Here is an 18,425-nt window from a genome sequence, read left to right on the forward strand (position 1 = left end):
TCTCCACACGCCTATCTGAAATTCCCACTATTGATCTACATAAGTATTTCTATCCTTTTTTATTTTATTTATCTTTTAATTATCTAATCCAATTACATTTGACCCTATGAATCCACTTAACTGAGATTTACAAGGTGACCATAGCTTGCTTCATACCAACAATCTCTGTAAGATCGACCCTTACTCACGTAAGGTATTACTTGGATGACCCAGTACACTTGCTGGTTAAGTTGAACGGATTTGTGTCCATACATAGTTGAAAAAGCAATGAATTTTACAAAATACAATAACAAAGGAATCACAATTTTGTCCACCATCTGTATGCGTACGTATGCAAGGACATTTGGCCAAAAATTTGGTTAAGTCTCAAATCTGTAGAATTTCAATTTAAATCCCAAACTTCCGACGCGCATAACTTTTTCGTTTTAAATCATTTTTCATTCGTTCTTCAAACGGTGTAAACTTTATGGGCCCAATTTTGATATAAAACAAGTTTAAAATCATTTGGGGGTTCGGAAGCCAGGTTATGGCTCGCCGAAGTTTGATCAAAAATCATATTTTCACAAAGCTTATAAAACCTCTATTTTCACCAATCTCATACCTCAATACGAAAACTCTAAGCCTTTTTGACGATATCTAACCTTACCAAGTCAGATTTTAATATCCAATTCATGTCCCAAAACATCCCTAATTAATTTTCATTGTCAACTCTCTTAACCCTCTTCAACTCAAGCCACACATAAATCATTATTCATACAAGCATTACTCTTATAAATTCAATATCATCATTATCATCGCTTATACAAGCATCATTTACCTTTTTTACCTTCTTCCGGCCTCTGGCCCAACATTTATCAATTTATTAACATTCATAAGTTCATGTTCAAAATCCTCATCCATTAGCATCAAATCATCATATAGTATCCCATTTTCATCATATAACAATATTCACCAATTCATACTCAACTCAAATCAACAATCATCATCAAGAATACTAAACCTTTAATACAATCATGCATTCAAACTTATCCTATGGTCATCTAACCTAAGTTTTCACAAAATATTATATATTATATAGTAGAAACCAAAACCATATCTTGGCCGATTTTTCGTAAAATTCGAAACGTCACAATTTGTCACCGTTCCATGACACCCAAAGTTCCAGAGTCTCACCAAATGGGTCTCCGGCTCCCTAGAGTTCAATACCAAGTCTCTAACACCACCAATTTGTTTCCAAAGTACACAATCCAAACTAATTTCACAAAATAACACTAAAATTACCATAGGGTTCACTAATTAAATAACATGAAAAGGATTAAACGTTCCTCACCTTACCAATGCGAAATTGGAACAGAACCGAGCAAATTCACAAAGCTAATTTGCTCCTAAACACCAAAATTTAATAAACTCTTAACACCTAATCTCAACAAATTTCGTAACTGAGATGAGAATATTTGGGTAATAAAAATCGAGTTTCTTACCAAATAGTTGAATGGGTTTTGTAGAGAATTTTGAGACGAACGCGTGGTCGCTGACAGTTCGTCAATCGGAGCTCCAGATCAAAAGTTATGGCAATTTGATTATAGAGTGGGGGTTTAGTTGCATGGAAGTGTTCTTCCTTTCCTCCAATTCAGTTTTAGCTTGCTTCCCACTTTGGAAGCGAAGAAGGCTGATCCATGGGTTTTAATGTGTTTTGGGTTAGGCCTTGTGCTCAATACGGGTTCGATTCGGCTCGTTCAGTCTAATTTTGGGCCAAATTTTTTAAAATTAGTGTCAGAATTTCTATTTTAATTTTATCTACTCCAAACTATAAAAATTTATTTTCTAATTTTTAATTAATGACTAATTTATTCACTAATTACTCGGAGTTTACAGTAACTTCATATTTAGAGCCATAAGCATATACACATACTTCCAAAAATCAATTTTACATAGCTTGAGCCATTTGTATACAGCTAATTTAAAAAAAAAAAAGTTTTTCCTAGTTAAAGATATTAAAACCAATCTGGACAAAATTTAAAAGTTATAACCTTGTACAACTAAAATTACATGATAACTACGGGTACTCAAAAATTAGTTTAAGGAGACGGATTTATAATTGAAGTGAAACTGTTTTACATGTCTTAAAAAAACTGAACTAAAACTGTAATTTGTTTTTATAAAAAATAGTTTATTAAAAACCTGTGTAATAGTAGTATATATATTTCTTTCTAGCTTAGTCAAAAATTTTTGCTTTGCTAACCTCAAATATAGCTTAATTAATGTCACGCTTTACTATTTAACAACACTACTTCTGAGCTACTTAACTTTAACAATAATAATAATAATTACAATCATATATAACTTGGTTACAAAATACATAGAACATTTCATACAGATAAATAATCAGGAATAAAAAGCCTTCATCTTGTGTAATAAGCCAACTTTCACTCAAATTTTTCATATAAACTAGTACAATCAAAGGCTTTTGCAACTTGAATATGAATATTTAAGAATTCAATTTAAAAAATATAACCTTATACAACTAAATTTATGTGATAACAAAGGGTACTTAGAAAATTAGTTTATGTAGACAAATTTGTAGCTGAAGTAAAATTATTCTACATATCATAGCTTAGTTAACGTCTCACTTTACTCTTCAGCAACATCACTTATTTTTTACTTAATTTCAACAATAGTAATAGCTACAATAATAATATAACTTGGTCACAAAATAACTAGAACATTTCATACAGATAATAAAAAACAAAGCTTACATCTTGTGTAATAAACCAACTTTTACCTTAATTTTTTATATAAGTTAGTACAGTTCAAGGATTTGCAACTCAAACATAAATTTTTAAGAATTTAATTTCAAAAATATTATCTTGTACAACTAAAATTACATAATAACTAAAAGTACTCAAAAAATTAATGTATCTTAAAGATATAAACTCTTTTCAGGTAAATTAATTTTAAAAATGAAATAAAGTATATGTTTTTTTTAATAAAATAAAATGATATGCAATTGATTTATGAGGTTGGAATCAATATGCTGTATCTAGATGACCTATCTGGAGAAAATACAGAATGAGTCTCGCAGTCTATTATTATAATCCTAACGATGTGGGACAAACAGGAATTCGCTTCTGTTAAAGAGAGTATTGTTAGGACAGTTGTTACCAATTTTTATCTTCTTGATCTTCACATGCAAGTGATATCCCTTTTAATTGTCTAATATGATTTGTCTTAACAGATTTTTACCTATGAATTATGAATAGTCTCATCATATTATTAGTTATGGATGCTTATAGTAGAAAGTCTAAAATTAATTAATACGTTGATTTATTGCCAAAATTCAATGGTATCATGCTACTAAAACGCTTAATTAAAGACCAATCAAATTAAAAATTCTTCTTTTTTGAACCAAACATGAATTGGTGCAATGAAACATAAGTTTAAAGATGTTTGAAATTTTTGGATAAGAACAACAGACTCATTTGAAAGCAGAGAAGAATAAATAGACTAATTTTTTCATAACAAAGATAAGAATCATCCATGGAATGTAAAATCAAAATAATATTTCAATTGAAAAACAAAAGAAATTTATCAAATATATGCAGTGATGATTTTTCCATTTTGTTTTGAGAGAAACTATGAAAACAAAGAAAAAAAAAGACTCACCTTTGTAGAGCTATCACGACAATGACAACACTGTTGTGGCATTGTGAACGAAGATGAAAAACTATTAAAAACGACGGTAAAATAGAAACATGTGTTTTCAAGTTTCAAACTGAATGAATTAAGAATTTTATTTTCTACAACTCAAAGTATAAATTCATACTTTATCCTTATTTATCTTTTTTTTATCAACTTTAAAAAAAAATTATATAGACTCTTCACATATACTTTTTTTTTTTGTTTTCTACTCAATTTCATTTTTAATTCAAAAAAAATTTCATTCATTTTCTTTCCTTTCAAATTTTTCGGATCCAAACATAAGAATAAAGAATGATACTCTAAAGATTACCTTCACAAGATACACCAACCATTGCTAATTGCTAATGTTTAACATATCACAGTGCGCAGAAGCAAAATGGCGCTATGCAAATCTACGACGTTTTTTTATTTTATTTATATTTATTTTATCTAAACAAAATATTTAGAAGCCAATATTTATCACCGTAAAGTGTAATGGCATGATATGTATGTCGAATGCCGTTAACACAAATCTGTTAGTAAGATTCGGGCCTTCAACCAATCAACTTGATTCCAAAGGACATTATTGTCATTTCATAGAGGTGACCTAAACTCGGTGAACGCCGTGAACTCCGTGAGCTACGCTGCTAGCAACATTAGGAATCGGAGATTTCGAAACGTGTCACTCGCAAATCTCCAAGATCCTCTCCGCTTCGATATCCACCCTCCAGCACCCTGCTTTTGATTTCGTCCACGTCAGCATTCCCAACCCCCAATTTCCTATACCTACGTGGAAATATCTCTAACCACGTGCCGCTTCTCGAACATTCCACACCTTCCTTTCTTCCACGTCAGCAACCCATTCCGATATCTTCGTGTTTATTTCTTTTTTTTTTCTTTTTTCTTTTTCCCCCTTCTCCCAAACAAACTAACGTCGGCGTTATCCCCTCTTCCCTAATACCACCGTGGTTTTCTTCAGATTGGGTCAAGCTTCTTTCACTCACCACTTTTAAAGTTTAAACCCGAAAGATCTTTTTGCCCCTTTTCTTTCTTTTTAAAAAGTTAGTTTATCTCAATTCAATTGAAAGTTCTGGTTTTAACCATAATCGTTATTATTATTATTATTATTATTATTATTATTATTATTATTATTATGTAATTGATCAGTTGATTAATAATAATAGTACTAATGTTTTCTGTAAATAATGATTTCCTTCTGGATCGAGCTTCGTAATGGCGATTAGTGAAGCTTCCCAGCTGGTAATCTTGCTTTTTCGTTTTATTTTGTTGGATTATTTTGATTAGGAATTAAAAAAAATTATCTGTGGATGCAAAATAATTAGCTGATTTATCTTCTTTGGCAGTGTATGAGATTTATCTTCAGGAATAGGATGCATCGTGTCTGGTTTCGGATGTTCATGTTTAAGGAAAGATCTCTCTGGTGTTTACGGTTACATCTCTGACGTTACTTTTGGCGTGCTTAACCGTCTTGGATTCAATTTTTTAAGTAAACCCGAGTCAAATCTCGGAACTTCTCTCAGTTAAGACTTCAGTGTTCTTCTTTAGCTTAGTTAGGGTTTGGAAGATACTTTCCGGATTGGAAAAAACTCATTTAGTTTTGTGTAAATCATTATTTATTGAAGAGAATTATATAAGGAAGGGCAGGGATATGCATGTAGTAGCAGTTTACATGATGCTAGGCTTAAGGTTGGTGTTATTGTGTCTGATATGATGCTCTGCTGTTGCAGGGTGAGAACTGAGAAGAGCTTAAAAGGTTTTTGTTTCGGGGCGCTATGGATATTTGTCCAGGCTGTGTGTGAATATAAAATCTTGCCAAATATATGTTATTGTAGTTTTTTATTTTTATTTTTTACTTTCATTAATTAATCTAGTGGTTTACAGTTGTGTTTGGGTTGGCTGGGTGTTTGTGAGAACTATACGCTCGTTTGCTGCACTTTTGGATGAGGACGAGTCATAATCGTTGCAAATTAGGGCCTTTTGGATGACAAGGGAAGTCCAGATGAGTGTTGATGGCGATGAGGAAGAGCTGAAAGAACTGAGCCAGCGCTTACGTGATGGGAAGAGGACGTTTCCGGATGGGGTTGCCAGTGAAGGACAAGGTTTACACGAGAATGATGGAGCAAAATGTAATGGAGTTGGTGAAGATGTTAAGGTTGGAGGACAGGGAGGGACCGTGGAATCCTCTTCCGTCCTGCAGCATGTGCCACAGCAACAGCCTCAAGGGGCAGTGATTTGTTGGGAGAGGTTTTTACATATAAGATCTCTTAAGGTCTTGCTTGTGGAGTATGATGACTCGACGCGCCATGTTGTTACTGCATTGCTACGCAATTGTAGCTATGAAGGTTGGTTGTCATCATGATCTTATTGAATGCCTTACTTTTTTGGGTTAAGCTTGGATACTTTTCCTGCTGCTTCTGTTGAGAAGTACTGTATGCTTGTCAAACTTAATTTTCCTTTATTCCGTTGATTTTCCATACGTTGTAATGCATGCAGAAAGGAGGGGTGTAAATTTTGTTTCCCTTCTCTATGTGGTATATAGTGACTGTACATATAATATGCCAAATGTCTCACTTGATAATATCTGCATGTTACACAAACCTATTCAAACTTAATATTGCACTTGGATGTTACCTGGTAATTAGTTTTACTGGAGTCTGGGGATGCTTGCTTGTGGAATTCTTTCGGCTTCGGTCTGCAACTTTTCTTTTGTTCTACAGAGAAAAAAGAAAGAAAAAGAGAAAGAGAGAGGGGGCATCTGGTTAATTGTGCTGACTATTGCTTTGCTGTAGTTTGAGCTGATTAAATATCTTACATGTGCTCAGCTATTTTGCAATTTCATAATTGACTCAGAAGATTAAGTTTATTAGGGAAACAAAGTGTTAGGATGTGCGGGTGTGGATCTGTTATTTTTCTTATCCTTTATAGTCATTTCAGTAAGTAATAATAGGTTAGATTCACTGAATGTTATTGAATTTGTCATCAAATCAGATTTCTAATACTTTTCCCGTTCTTTTGAATATAGCTGAAATCTTTATAATGGTTTATGTTATTTATCAAATGTAGTTATAATTGCCTTTCAGTATGGGAGTTCTACTAAACAGTTTCATCATGAAAATGGCATACACTGGCTGCCCCAATTCATTATGTTTGATCCTCCCATCCCACCCCACCCTTGGTCTCTTCTCTTCTCTTTTTTCTTTAATTTTTATTTATTTATTTATTTTTTGGCTTCTTTATTTTTCTTCTCACCCAGATAATAAAAAAATTTAACTTGCCTGATCCTCCAATAATCTGTTATTAATCTTTGGGAGTAGCTCCTTGAGAAAGGAAATTATTAAGAATAGTTTATTTTGAGATATGTCATCATGTGCCATGATTGTTGTCGACAGTCAACCATTAGTGGCTTGATGGGTTTAAATAAAGAATTTTAACAATCAACTTGCCCTTTTGTGTACTCCCTAGAAACCATTTAATCAAAGAAGAAAAGGGAAATATTAAGTTAATTTTCTTGTAGTATTCTTGTTAAATTTGTTTTTAACTCCTACTGCAAAGCAAGGTTGATTTGCTGAACCAGAAGATAGTGCTCAGACTGAATTTGGTTAAGGAATCAAGTATGGTGTAGGGAACGAGATAGTACCCAGAGAAGAAGTATATCCTTTGAAGCATGAAAGGTTTGTAACTTCCAAGGAAAGTTAACTACATGAAACAAAGTTTAAATAAATATCTGAGGCAAAATCTGTATTGGCCAGCTTGTATATAATGAAAATGAATGCTTGCAATATTCAGAGTTTCCATCATGACTAGTGTGGGATGAGGAGGCCAGTGGTATTCAGCATGTGGGATGTCAGTTCTGTTCTCATGTTAGGGAAAATCAAGTCCCAAAAGTGTGGAAAGATTACTCCCGCCCCTTCTTTCAGTTATTATTATTATTATTATTATTATTATTATTATTATTATTATTATTATTTGTTGACATATAAAACCCTCAACTGGTGGTTATATCTCAACAATTAGCAGTTATGTTTCAATGATTTCATGGCATTGCTGATAAGATTATTTGATAATTGTCCCTTCTTTTACATCTGTTATAAATTTATAATTCAATTAGTAAAGATAGAGATGCTAGTTGCAGTGTAAGAAATTGTATATAAAGTGACCATGCAAAGGCATCATGCAAGCTAAAGGGTTGATAACAAGTCTCTCTAAATGACCTATATACTTGTCATGTCCAAGAATAAAATTGACTGCATAGTTCAATTTTACTACAGCTTGGTTTTAGTTTGTCAAGTTTGAAAGTAATGTATGCCTTTGCATATTAGGTAGTGAGGGAACAACTTGTCAACCAAATGGCAGGAATATGCCTGCTATTGAAAATATTGGTAAAAATTTTACATTTTATGCAGTTGGACATGTTCTTTTATTAATGGTCAGAATTTATAGAAAGGATCTAATACCAAAAAGGAAGAGACATCATTAGAATAACATTGGAGTGAGATGGATTAGAAGGGATGTGGGCTGCTGGAAAAGAAAATTAGTGGCAGTAGACAGAGCAAGAAGAGTGGAGAGAGTGGAAGAGATGGACTTGACATCAAGAAGGAAACCCTATGCTTCACTTTCAGTTCAAATTACAGGGCTAAGTTATCCTCAACCCTGTTTATTATTCATTAAAAGGAAAAAATATAAAAAAATAGTGATAGCATTAGTTCTATATGGGCCATGAAAAGCTGCAACACGCACACCTGACAACTGCCATGGCAAAGTTTGATCTGATGCTGCTGCCTCTGACATGCTCACAGAATGTGCGACACCACATCAGTTTGAAAAGTTACTATTGACCACTGTCTACTGAAGTTTCTAATTTGTTTCTTTGTTAATTGGCTCACTTTTACTGGTTTGGTTAATAGGAGTGAGGTGTGGCAAAGGTGGCTTGCCTTGTGATTGTATGATCATGTAGAAACATAGTTCATGTTTTGAATGTTTTCTCTGATCCAAGGCGGTCTGTAATATTTTAAATTGGGATGGGCTATAATTGTAAACTAGAAATAACAGAGGAAGTAGTTGGTGATTGTTTGCAGCCGGAAAGTTGTGTTTTTAACATCTTATATTTTAACTCTATGAGCAAATACATTGTTCATGGCATCAAAGTAATCACATAAGTGTTATTTGATAGTATTTGTTCTAGAGTGTAATTTTACATAATAAAAACAATATATTTTCATAGAAGCAAGTGTATTGTTTTATGGAAAATCTCCCGTGTTTAATTTTTCAGTTATTGAAGCCGCAAATGGGTTGCAAGCTTGGAAGATTTTGGAGAATTTAACCAATCATGTTGACCTTGTTTTAACTGAAGTAGCAATGCCTGGCTTATCCGGCATTGGTCTCTTATGCAAGATTATGAGCCACAAGACACGGAAAAACATTCCAGTAATTAGTAAGTTTTCCGAAGTTCCCGTTTTGTTGTAATTACGAGTTATCTACATGTTTAGTTTAAAGCATTTACCTTCCTCATTACATTCTCCATAAGAAATACTCTTTTCTACCGCCTTTAATGGGATTTCTGTGCAGTGATGTCATCTCGTGACTCTATGGGTTTAGTCTTCAAGTGTTTGTCAAAGGGTGCTGTTGACTTCCTAGTCAAACCCGTAAGGAAGAATGAGCTTAAAAACCTTTGGCAGCATGTTTGGAGGAGATGCCATAGTGTAAGTTGACTCAGTTTCCTCTTTCTATGTTATGTTTTCTGTTTCTTTTCTGACCAATATACTGTGATGCATTGCTGTTACCCTTTTCTAGTCCATAAAGTCCAGTGATGACACGATAATTTAGCTGTATATTGAACTACTTTTATTTCCTTCTCAAAAGCAGAGAGGATTTTGCTGAATGTAACGACATGTTCCCATATGCTTAATATAGTTTGTTTGATATGGGATTTGGGATTCAACTTTAAAATACTTTGTTGATTGACTCTATTTTTTAAGCTGACCCACCTAGTGGGACAAGGCTTTGCTGTTGTTTTTGTTGATTGACGCTATTTCTTCGTTTTCTTCCCTCAGTCCAGTGGCAGTGGCAGTGAAAGTGGCACACAAACCCAGAAGTCAGTAAAATCAAAGAGTCTTGAGAAATCTGATAATAATTCTGGAAGCAACGATGAAGATGATAATGGAAGTATAGGCCTGAATAATGGGGATGGAAGTGACAATGGCAGTGGCACTCAGGTACAACTTTCCCCCCTTGATCTTTTGTTGGAACCATTCTCATGCGTGCATGTTTGCTCTTCTGTTTGCAATTCCATTTCGATTCACTTGTAATTGAAAATGTATAATTGACTTCGTCTATGGTGTTGTATGAAACACATTCAAATTATATACCTATAATTTCCCATCCCAGTATCCACTTTTAATTGTAATATTGCTTAGCATGATATTGCTGAAAATATCTATAAGTAATTGCATGGGGATAATAAGAATCAGAGGAAATAATTGCTGAAATGGCTTAAATAAGTTTTTGATCCTTATAAAATTCTTACTTTTTGGTTTTAGTCCAAAAAAGTTTGAATGTTGTCTATTTTAGTCTCTTTGTTAGTTACTTCCGTCGAGTCGAGTATCAATTTGCTGTGTGCTGAATCACTTAACGGATGTGTGTCTTCTCTTTCGTCTTAAAAGAATACCATCCTTTGTGTCCACTCTGCTGAGTTCCTTAAAAAATGAAATACAAAGATTAAAAGTTTTATTTTAGTCCATGCAAGATAAGTGAATCACCCTATTAGTTATTCGATGGTTTTTAACAAGATATGTCCTTTAAGATGAAAATGTTGCCACTGATATCTCCTGTAACATGTTGATTGCTTCCCTGGACTGTTGAATGCTGCGTAGACATCACATTAGTTCCCCAGTCTGAATATCATGTCTCAAAGTAAACTTTTCAAAGATGAATAATATTAATATCAACATATTATGATATCATTGTTGCCAGGGACAAGATCGAAATTGATTTGCTGTTATGACTTATGAGTAATTAGTGGGTACTATTGTGGCACTATCTAAGTGGCTGTAGTGAAATATTGCCAACATTTGCTATTGCAGTTGTCATGGCTGCAATTTGAAATCGGTCGTGGTTATTCTAGCATCATTGCAGTTGCAACTGGAGGGGATGTGGCATTGAATTGTTGAGCCTTCTTCGAAACCATTTCTTTTAATTTTTCCAAGTTGAATTTCATTTTGGCCTCGCTTAGATTGAAACTTTATGGCCTTCATTAATGTATTAAGTTTTTATCTATTGCCCACTTGTTTAAACTGGTGAATATCTGGGTTGTCTTTACACATAAGCAGATACAATTTCTCTTGTAAATGTGTATTTTCCCTTGGAGCATTTGTTGCTACCAAAACTCTTTCTCCTCCTTTTGTAGTCGAGTAATAACAAAGCTGTTGCCCTTTTCTGTGGGGGGTGGGTTACTATATTGTCCCTCATCATATGTTAGAAAAATCATAAATGATCTCTGAGGAATGGTTTCCATATTGACTTGTATTTAATGATGTCTCTTTTTTTCCCTTTTTTACCTTTTTTCAGAAGTAGAATTTCAATACCAATCAAAACAGGGCTTGCTGTTTTCTACATCATATTACAACAGTTCATATCAAATATATTGTCCTATTACTTCGAATATCTATTTTCTAGCTTCTGCCTTTCCTACCTAGAATCAAAATATAAACATTTTTCTGCCCTCAGACTAGCATGTAATGCAGTTATTTCTAATATTTGGAGAAATAGGAGCCTCCTTCTCATGTCATTATTATCAATGCACCACATATTTTGTATAATACTGATAGTTTAGGAGCAAAGACCCCGCAAGCTTCCATTTAAATTTATGAAATTCAAAATCAACTAATCGTAGTCATATGAAATTCTGAATTGTGTATTTGCAAAAGAAGTTTGGATGCGTATAGAGATTGTATTCTACTTATTTGGTAACCAAATGTTACTAGCCAATGTCATCTTTTTCTCCTTTTGCAGAGCTCCTGGACCAAACAAGCTGTAGAAGTTGATAGTCCCAAACCAGTTTCCCGGTGGGATCAAATAGCCGAGTGCCCTGATAGCACATGTGCTCAGGTTGTCCACTCCAATGCTGAAATATGTGGAATAAAGATGGTTCCTCCATCTACAAAGGAGGGTCAAGAACAAAATGAACGTCTTAGTAAGACAGAAGTTTTATCTTGTTACTGCAGTCACTAGTTCCTCCATCAAACCGTTTGCGTGTGATGCTTGTCATAGTGATATGTTGTGTTTATTGAAGCTTTTCATAGTATTAGAAAGCGGAGAACTGCTTTCATATGATTAGTTAGTCCTATGCAGTGAATACCTCGACTGTGCTTGGATGATTGCAAAATTGCACACATACACACATTGTTTACGTGTGATAGTGATATGCTGTGTTTATTGAAGCTTTTCATAGTATTAGAACTGCTTTCATATGATTAGTTAGTCCTACGTAGTGAATGCCCGACTGTGCTTGGATGATTGCAAAATTGCTCCTATCTGTTCAATTTCTTTTGTTCGAAAAATGCTTTGGATGCCGTGTCACTGTTGATGCTTTGAGGGTTCATCTCTCTTTCAAATAAAAAGTTTATGCTGTTATGTTCCCCGTTCCTTTTGCGCATCACACTGCTGATTCCATTATCTTAATGTGATGCTTGCTAATTCGTATATGCGGTTATGTAATTTGATGCATATCCATGTATTTACAAGTATCTTTCTTTGTGTATCCAGTCAAAGCTGCGGGTTCAAAACATAGCAATACAATTGATGTAGGGCCCTCAAAATTCAATGATCAAAGGAATAGAGGACAGCAGGATAATTGTGGGAATCAATCTAACAACCGTAGCTGCAAAGGTCCTTCACTGTCTGATGCCATCACTAGCACTTCTGGATCTCAGATGCATACAGCAGAATTTGAAGCCAAAGATAGAAGACCCAGGTCCTTAGACATTGAAAATAAATGCACTATTGATGCTAAGGACTTACCATCTCTTGAGCTTAGTTTAAAGAGGCTTAGAGGAGTTAAAGATGCTGGCATTACAATTCAGGATGAACGGAATGTTTTAAGACATTCTGACCTTTCTGCCTTCTCAAGGTATATGATGATTGGTATTTGTTATGTATTTATGTTCTTAAGATGAAGGAGTGTACAGTTTTTATGAGTTTTTTTGCTTCAGGTATAATGCAGCCTCTAACACTAAGAAGTCGCCCACTAGATACGCTGGAAGCAATTCTCCACATGATAATAGCCTAGAAGTTACAAAGAGGGATTCATCTCGTGACATTCAGTCACATTCTAGTGGCAATCCTCCTAATCAAAATTCAAATGGTGCTAGCAATAACAATGATATGGGTTCTACTACTAATAATGCTTTTACAAAATCTGCAGTCATAAGTGAGCCAGCAGTGGCATCAACAACAAAATGTTTGTACCAATCATCTGCTTTCCAGCCTGTAAAGAGCAACCTTAAGTGTACCTCCCAAACAGTTGTTTTACATAATACTGAAGATCCAACAGCAACAATGCTGGTACCACCTAGGGTAGACACTCACAAGGATTTGACAACTAAGGACTTCCATCACCATCATGAAACCCAGAACATCATTGCTAACAACATGAAGCACCAGCTTCATCCTGATCATGATGCTGAATCATCAAAGAAATTAGCTGCTGCTGCTGCTCCACATTGTGGTTCTTCAAACGCAGTTGAAGTGCTAGTTGAAGGTAATATTGGAAATTTTAGTCTCAACAGAAGTGCTTCAGGCAGCAACAATGGGAGCAATGGACAAAATGGAAGCAGCACAGCAGTTATTGCTGGAGGGACAAACATAGAAAGCAACAATCCACTTGCTGGGAATAGTGGAAGTGGTGATGCTAGTGGGAGTGGAAGTGCCAACAAGGTAGATCAAAAGAAGAGTTCTCATAGGCAAGCAGCCTTAACTAAGTTTCGTCAGAAAAAGAATCAGAGAAATGAGAGATCCTTTCATAAAAAGGTAATTGACCATTGAGGAGTTATTCCTGATAATCATATTGATCTTTTGCTTTGTTGCCTTAATTTTATTTTTCACCACTCTTCCATGCATCTCTATTTTCATTACTCACCCTGCTCTATTGAAGTTTAACTTCTTTGCTAAGTTATTTCCCTGAACTTGTGTGTTTAATCTAAACGGTTGATGGAGGAAAGAATAAAAATTTCATGTTTATGCCTTATAGTGCAAGCCTAAGCTAGCTGTGCTAAATTTCAGATTCTCCGGAGTTCATAAAATTTTTGTTGGTTTTTTGCTGCATCTCTTAATTATAGGGTGGTTGTTGAGTAACCTACTTAAATGGAGAGTATGGATAGGTTAGAACTTCTGTAGATTCTGTATTGAATGCTTCTTCCAGGTGTTTTTGCAATAATATGCACATCGGTTGCTTAGATAAAAGGGTTACGTTGGATTATTACACTTTTTAAAATCAACTTCTCTCCCTATTTTACTTCCTATTTTTATTTTCTTTAATCTGCTCCTGATTTCAGTAAGGGTGTGTTTATTTAGAGGGTAAAAGTAACGGTTAAATTTCTTGTATGAGCATTGTTGGCGCTCATACATGAAATTTTACCGGCAGACCAAACACCTTATAGTTATAGCCAGTATTAACTTAAGAGTTTAGTTGAATCGCAGTTGTATGCAAAACACATGGTGAGGACTACTAAATAAGACAAAGGAAAAAGAGGATAGGACCAAAAATACAATTAAACACTACATGATTCTGAATTCTGAAATCAAATAAAGAATCTTAGTCAACCGATTTATTGGAATAAAAATGCGATGTATAAAAATTTCACGATTCACACTCCCTTAACAGGATTCCTATTGCTGCTTCTACTAGTTTGTATATGACACTGAATGTAACAGACTCACAGATGGCGATGAAGTCATAAGAAACTGTAATTAGATGTTTGATTAGTGATTAGCTTGTTAGACTACGAATGTGATGCTTCTTGTTCTGTAATATTATTAATGAAGTCAATCACAAAATAAAAAATATCTGAAAAAATTAGGGATTTGACTCTCATGCACAAGTAGGTTAAGGGGGAAACTAAAGTGGGTCGCATACACAACGCAAGTTCATCATCCAAGTGTGATTAAGCCATTAGATATTTGGTTGGTGATCAGGAGGTTAGACTGGGAATGTGATGGTCATTGTTTTGTAATATTATATGAAGTCAAACACAACTAAAAATGTCTTTAGAAATGAGCAATTTGCCTCTGCTATCATGCATAATTCAAGTTTATTATCCAAGTGTGTTTAAACTCTCGATTTCTTATTTTACCAATTCGTGTACTTTTAAGAGGGGGCATATGCATAAAAATCATGCATTCCCGTAGTTGAAGTATGAAAGTGCAATTTGATTTCTCACTTCTGGTGATTACTTTCTGGGTTTTTAGATTTGGTTTCACTCTTCCATTAGTTGATGACTAATAAATGATTGTTGATTGGCTTGGTATCAGTGAATTTTTGTGTTATGAAAGTGTCTCTTGTGAACCAATAAATGATTGTTGATGGGCTTGGTATCGGAGTGAAGTTTTTATGTTATGAAAGTCTCTCGTGGCTCCCGGTTGCTTCTAGAAAGCTAACTTAGTAGTGTTTGAATTTCAGGTTCGATATCAAAGCAGAAAGAAATTAGCTGAACAGCGACCGCGATTCCGTGGCCAATTCATACGGCAGTCGTCTAGTGAAACTGCAAGTGATGCAACAGAAAAGTGACACACGGAATTTGCCAGTACGCTGTGTGATGGGGATATGGTAGAGAAAGGTCAAAGAGCCGTCATGTAGAAATTTGGGGAATTGTTCGGTTTCTTGGGTGTATTTGTTGTGTTCAATGTACAACGGACTGTTTAATTTATGCCAACTTGTTCATTTGAAACCTGAATCAATTTATGTTGTGGAGAAACATTGTTATTATGCTTGGAAAAATTCACATTCAGCGACCGTATAATCTAATGCGTTCTCATTGATATTGTGCTGCATGATTAGATTTATGCAGTGTTTGCATTTGCAGGTGTTGGGTGTGTTGATGCTTGATGTCGGCTAATAAGTCCCATCTTGGATAAAATAAACCTGTTAAAGCAGCTTTCAACTGCGAAGATTTGGATGCATACACGTGTATAAGTTAGTGAAGTCTATGGTGTTTATAGTGATGGTGATTGTGTTATTAAAATTAAAATGATAAATTTTTTATATTAATTTTTTTAAATTTAAAAATATTGTTGAAGAGTAAAAAATATTATATTAATTAATTTTAGCAATATATTTATTAAGGCACTATAATTATCAAAGTATATATATATAGCTTAACCTAAAGTTAAAGTTAGGTCCAATAAAGACAAAAAGGCTTAGCCAAATAAGATGGTCTTCACCATTTATCCGACCTCTTTGAGAAGTCGAATATGATATGAGGAGTTCGTTTTACTTACCTAAATAAGTATATGTTTTTTTGAATTTCTTTTACCATTTCTATTTCCATTATAAGATAGGTTTTAACAAACTTCTAAGATAAAGGGAATGGTCATCTACCAATAAAGGTGGAACTATTCCAAAAGGTGGTTATCGACTCTATATAAATATACTGACACTTCTTAGGTATACACCTATTCTAATCTACTAAAAATCTAGCTAAAACTCTTGCTAACTTAAGCATTGGAGTTTCTTGTAGGTATCACCCTCACCTCCTCACAAGGAACTCGGATGGCAGCACTTCAACGCAAGAACAAGTCGGACACTGCCTTATACAGAGTCTGAACCTCACGTTTAGGCTCGAATCATCATTTCAGACAATTCTCGGAACATTGGTGCCGTAGCCTGCGACTTGGAATTCAACCCTTGATAATGGCGGACGACCAATATGAAGACAGTCACATAGGATCTGAATCGAAATCGGAGCCCCACCATGATGACCTCACATTCACAATACCTCCGCCTCGAGAAAGAGCGCACATTCCCCATAGAGAAGGAACTTCGGAAAATCCTCAACCAAGGCGGATCCAATCAAAGGTCCATCCACCAGAAGATGAAGAACCTCCACATCCAACGGAGATACTAGGATTAGTCCATGGTCACCGTGGATGACTATAGCAACTTGAACTAGAAGCTGAACGACAATGGAAAGCAGAACGAGAACTACGAAGGGAGGTACGACGACGAAAAGAGCTGGAGGAAAAGCTCTTAAGATTGGAAGTTGACCTCTGAAGATGGAGTAATCGAGCAAATCGGGAAGAAAGCCCTATGGGAGGTGGAGATCCGTTTGTTGAAGAGAAACATGGATCTATATGATGGAACGACCGACCCGAGGCATCATCTTAGCAATTTCAGAAGTCGGATGTACCTAGTCGACACCTCTGATGCTACTCGTTGCGAAGCTTTCCTGACGACCCTAACCAAAACCACAATGAAGTGGTTTGATAACTTACCTCCTAGGTCAGTAACTTGGTTTGACGACCTGGAGAGAAAATTTCTTACTAAATTCTCAATTCAAAAGGACAAGGTGAAGCATGCTCCGAGCTTGCTAGGAGTTAAGCAAGAAATCAAAGAGACACTCCAGGATTACATGAAAAGGTTTAAGAAAGCTTATTTGGAAATACAAAACATACCCACTGAAGTAGTTATAATGGGACTAGTTAATGGCCTTAAAGAAGGGTCATTTTTTCAATTCATATCCAAGCGACACCCAGCATCCTTGTATGAAATACAAGAATGGGCAGAAAAATATATCCATGACTAGAGATCCCCTCCCGAGGCCCAGCCTATCATATCCTATCCACCTCAAAAAAGGAGAAAGAAGTCAAGAAAATAGAGAAGTACAACTCGAAAAAACCTCAAAGGTATCATAGTTATACTCCACTCTGAGTTTCTCTTGTAGACGTATACAGCGAGATATGCCACACTGAGAAGTTTTCACCTCCTCGCCTAATCAAACAAAAAAGGCAGAAAATTGGACATAATACTGCGAGTACCACAAGCTTTATGGACATTCTACCAATGAGTGTTATGACTTAAAGAATGTCATAGAAAAGCTGGCCAGGAAAAGTCGGCTAGACATATGATCAACGGAGGATTTGTTGGAGGAGGAATCTTGAAATCATCGCAGAAGAGGCATCTTAAAGAGGTATACCAAGTCGGGAAAGATGATAGAACTCCTGACTTGCCAACCATCTCATTCACTAAGGAAGATGCTCAAGGGGTGAAGCCTGGTCATGACGACCTAGTGGTGTAATAATGATCCCCGCGAATGCAAACCTCTATAGAACCCTAGTGGATCAAGACAGTTCTACAGATATATTGTTTAAACCCGTCTTTGACAAACTCCGATTAGAAGAGAAGGATCTAAAGGCGTACTTAGATAACCTCTTCAGGCTAGGAGACACGTCAATCTGACCTTTAGGGTTTATCTCTCTATACACTACCTTTGGAAAGGGCACAAAGTCAAGGACATTAAGCATCGACTATATTGTTGTCGACATCACGTCGGCGTACATTGCCCTAATAGGTCGGACTACCTTAAACTGACTTGTAGCAGTTGTTTCTACACCTCATTTATGTATAAAGATCCCCAATGCAGAAGAAATTGCCACCATGAAGGGATATCAAAAGTTGGCACGAAAGTGTTACAATAAAAGCCTAAATTAAAAAAACAGCTCGGGAGAAAAGGAAGTCA

At 35.2% G+C, this 18,425-nt stretch overlaps 1 protein-coding gene across 15 annotated transcripts; it reads left to right on the top strand.

The window, feature by feature from the left end:
- Positions 1-4,427: 4,427 nt before the first annotated feature.
- LOC112742455 (two-component response regulator-like PRR37) lies at positions 4,428-15,729 on the top strand. Of its 15 annotated transcripts, none has more exons than XM_072216713.1 (12): positions 4,495-4,938; positions 5,043-5,218; positions 5,427-6,041; positions 6,780-6,874; positions 7,256-7,370; positions 8,969-9,130; positions 9,265-9,398; positions 9,750-9,911; positions 11,707-11,887; positions 12,460-12,823; positions 12,906-13,722; positions 15,371-15,729. In XM_072216713.1, exons 5-12 carry the CDS (start codon positions 7,364-7,366, stop codon positions 15,476-15,478), a joined length of 1,935 nt encoding a protein of 644 aa, XP_072072814.1. In that variant the 5' UTR covers positions 4,495-4,938; positions 5,043-5,218; positions 5,427-6,041; positions 6,780-6,874; positions 7,256-7,363; the 3' UTR covers positions 15,479-15,729. The 15 variants fall into 15 exon arrangements, with proteins under 15 accessions (XP_025647486.1, XP_025647480.1, XP_029147716.1 ...); XM_072216717.1 differs by lacking the exon at positions 6,780-6,874 and having other exon boundaries at positions 5,427-5,490; positions 5,581-6,041; XM_072216715.1 differs by having other exon boundaries at positions 5,581-6,041.
- Positions 15,730-18,425: the final 2,696 nt, after the last annotated feature.

Source organism: Arachis hypogaea, chromosome 2 (assembly GCF_003086295.3).
Source record: "Arachis hypogaea cultivar Tifrunner chromosome 2, arahy.Tifrunner.gnm2.J5K5, whole genome shotgun sequence".
NCBI classification, from domain to species: Eukaryota; Viridiplantae; Streptophyta; class Magnoliopsida; order Fabales; family Fabaceae; genus Arachis; species Arachis hypogaea.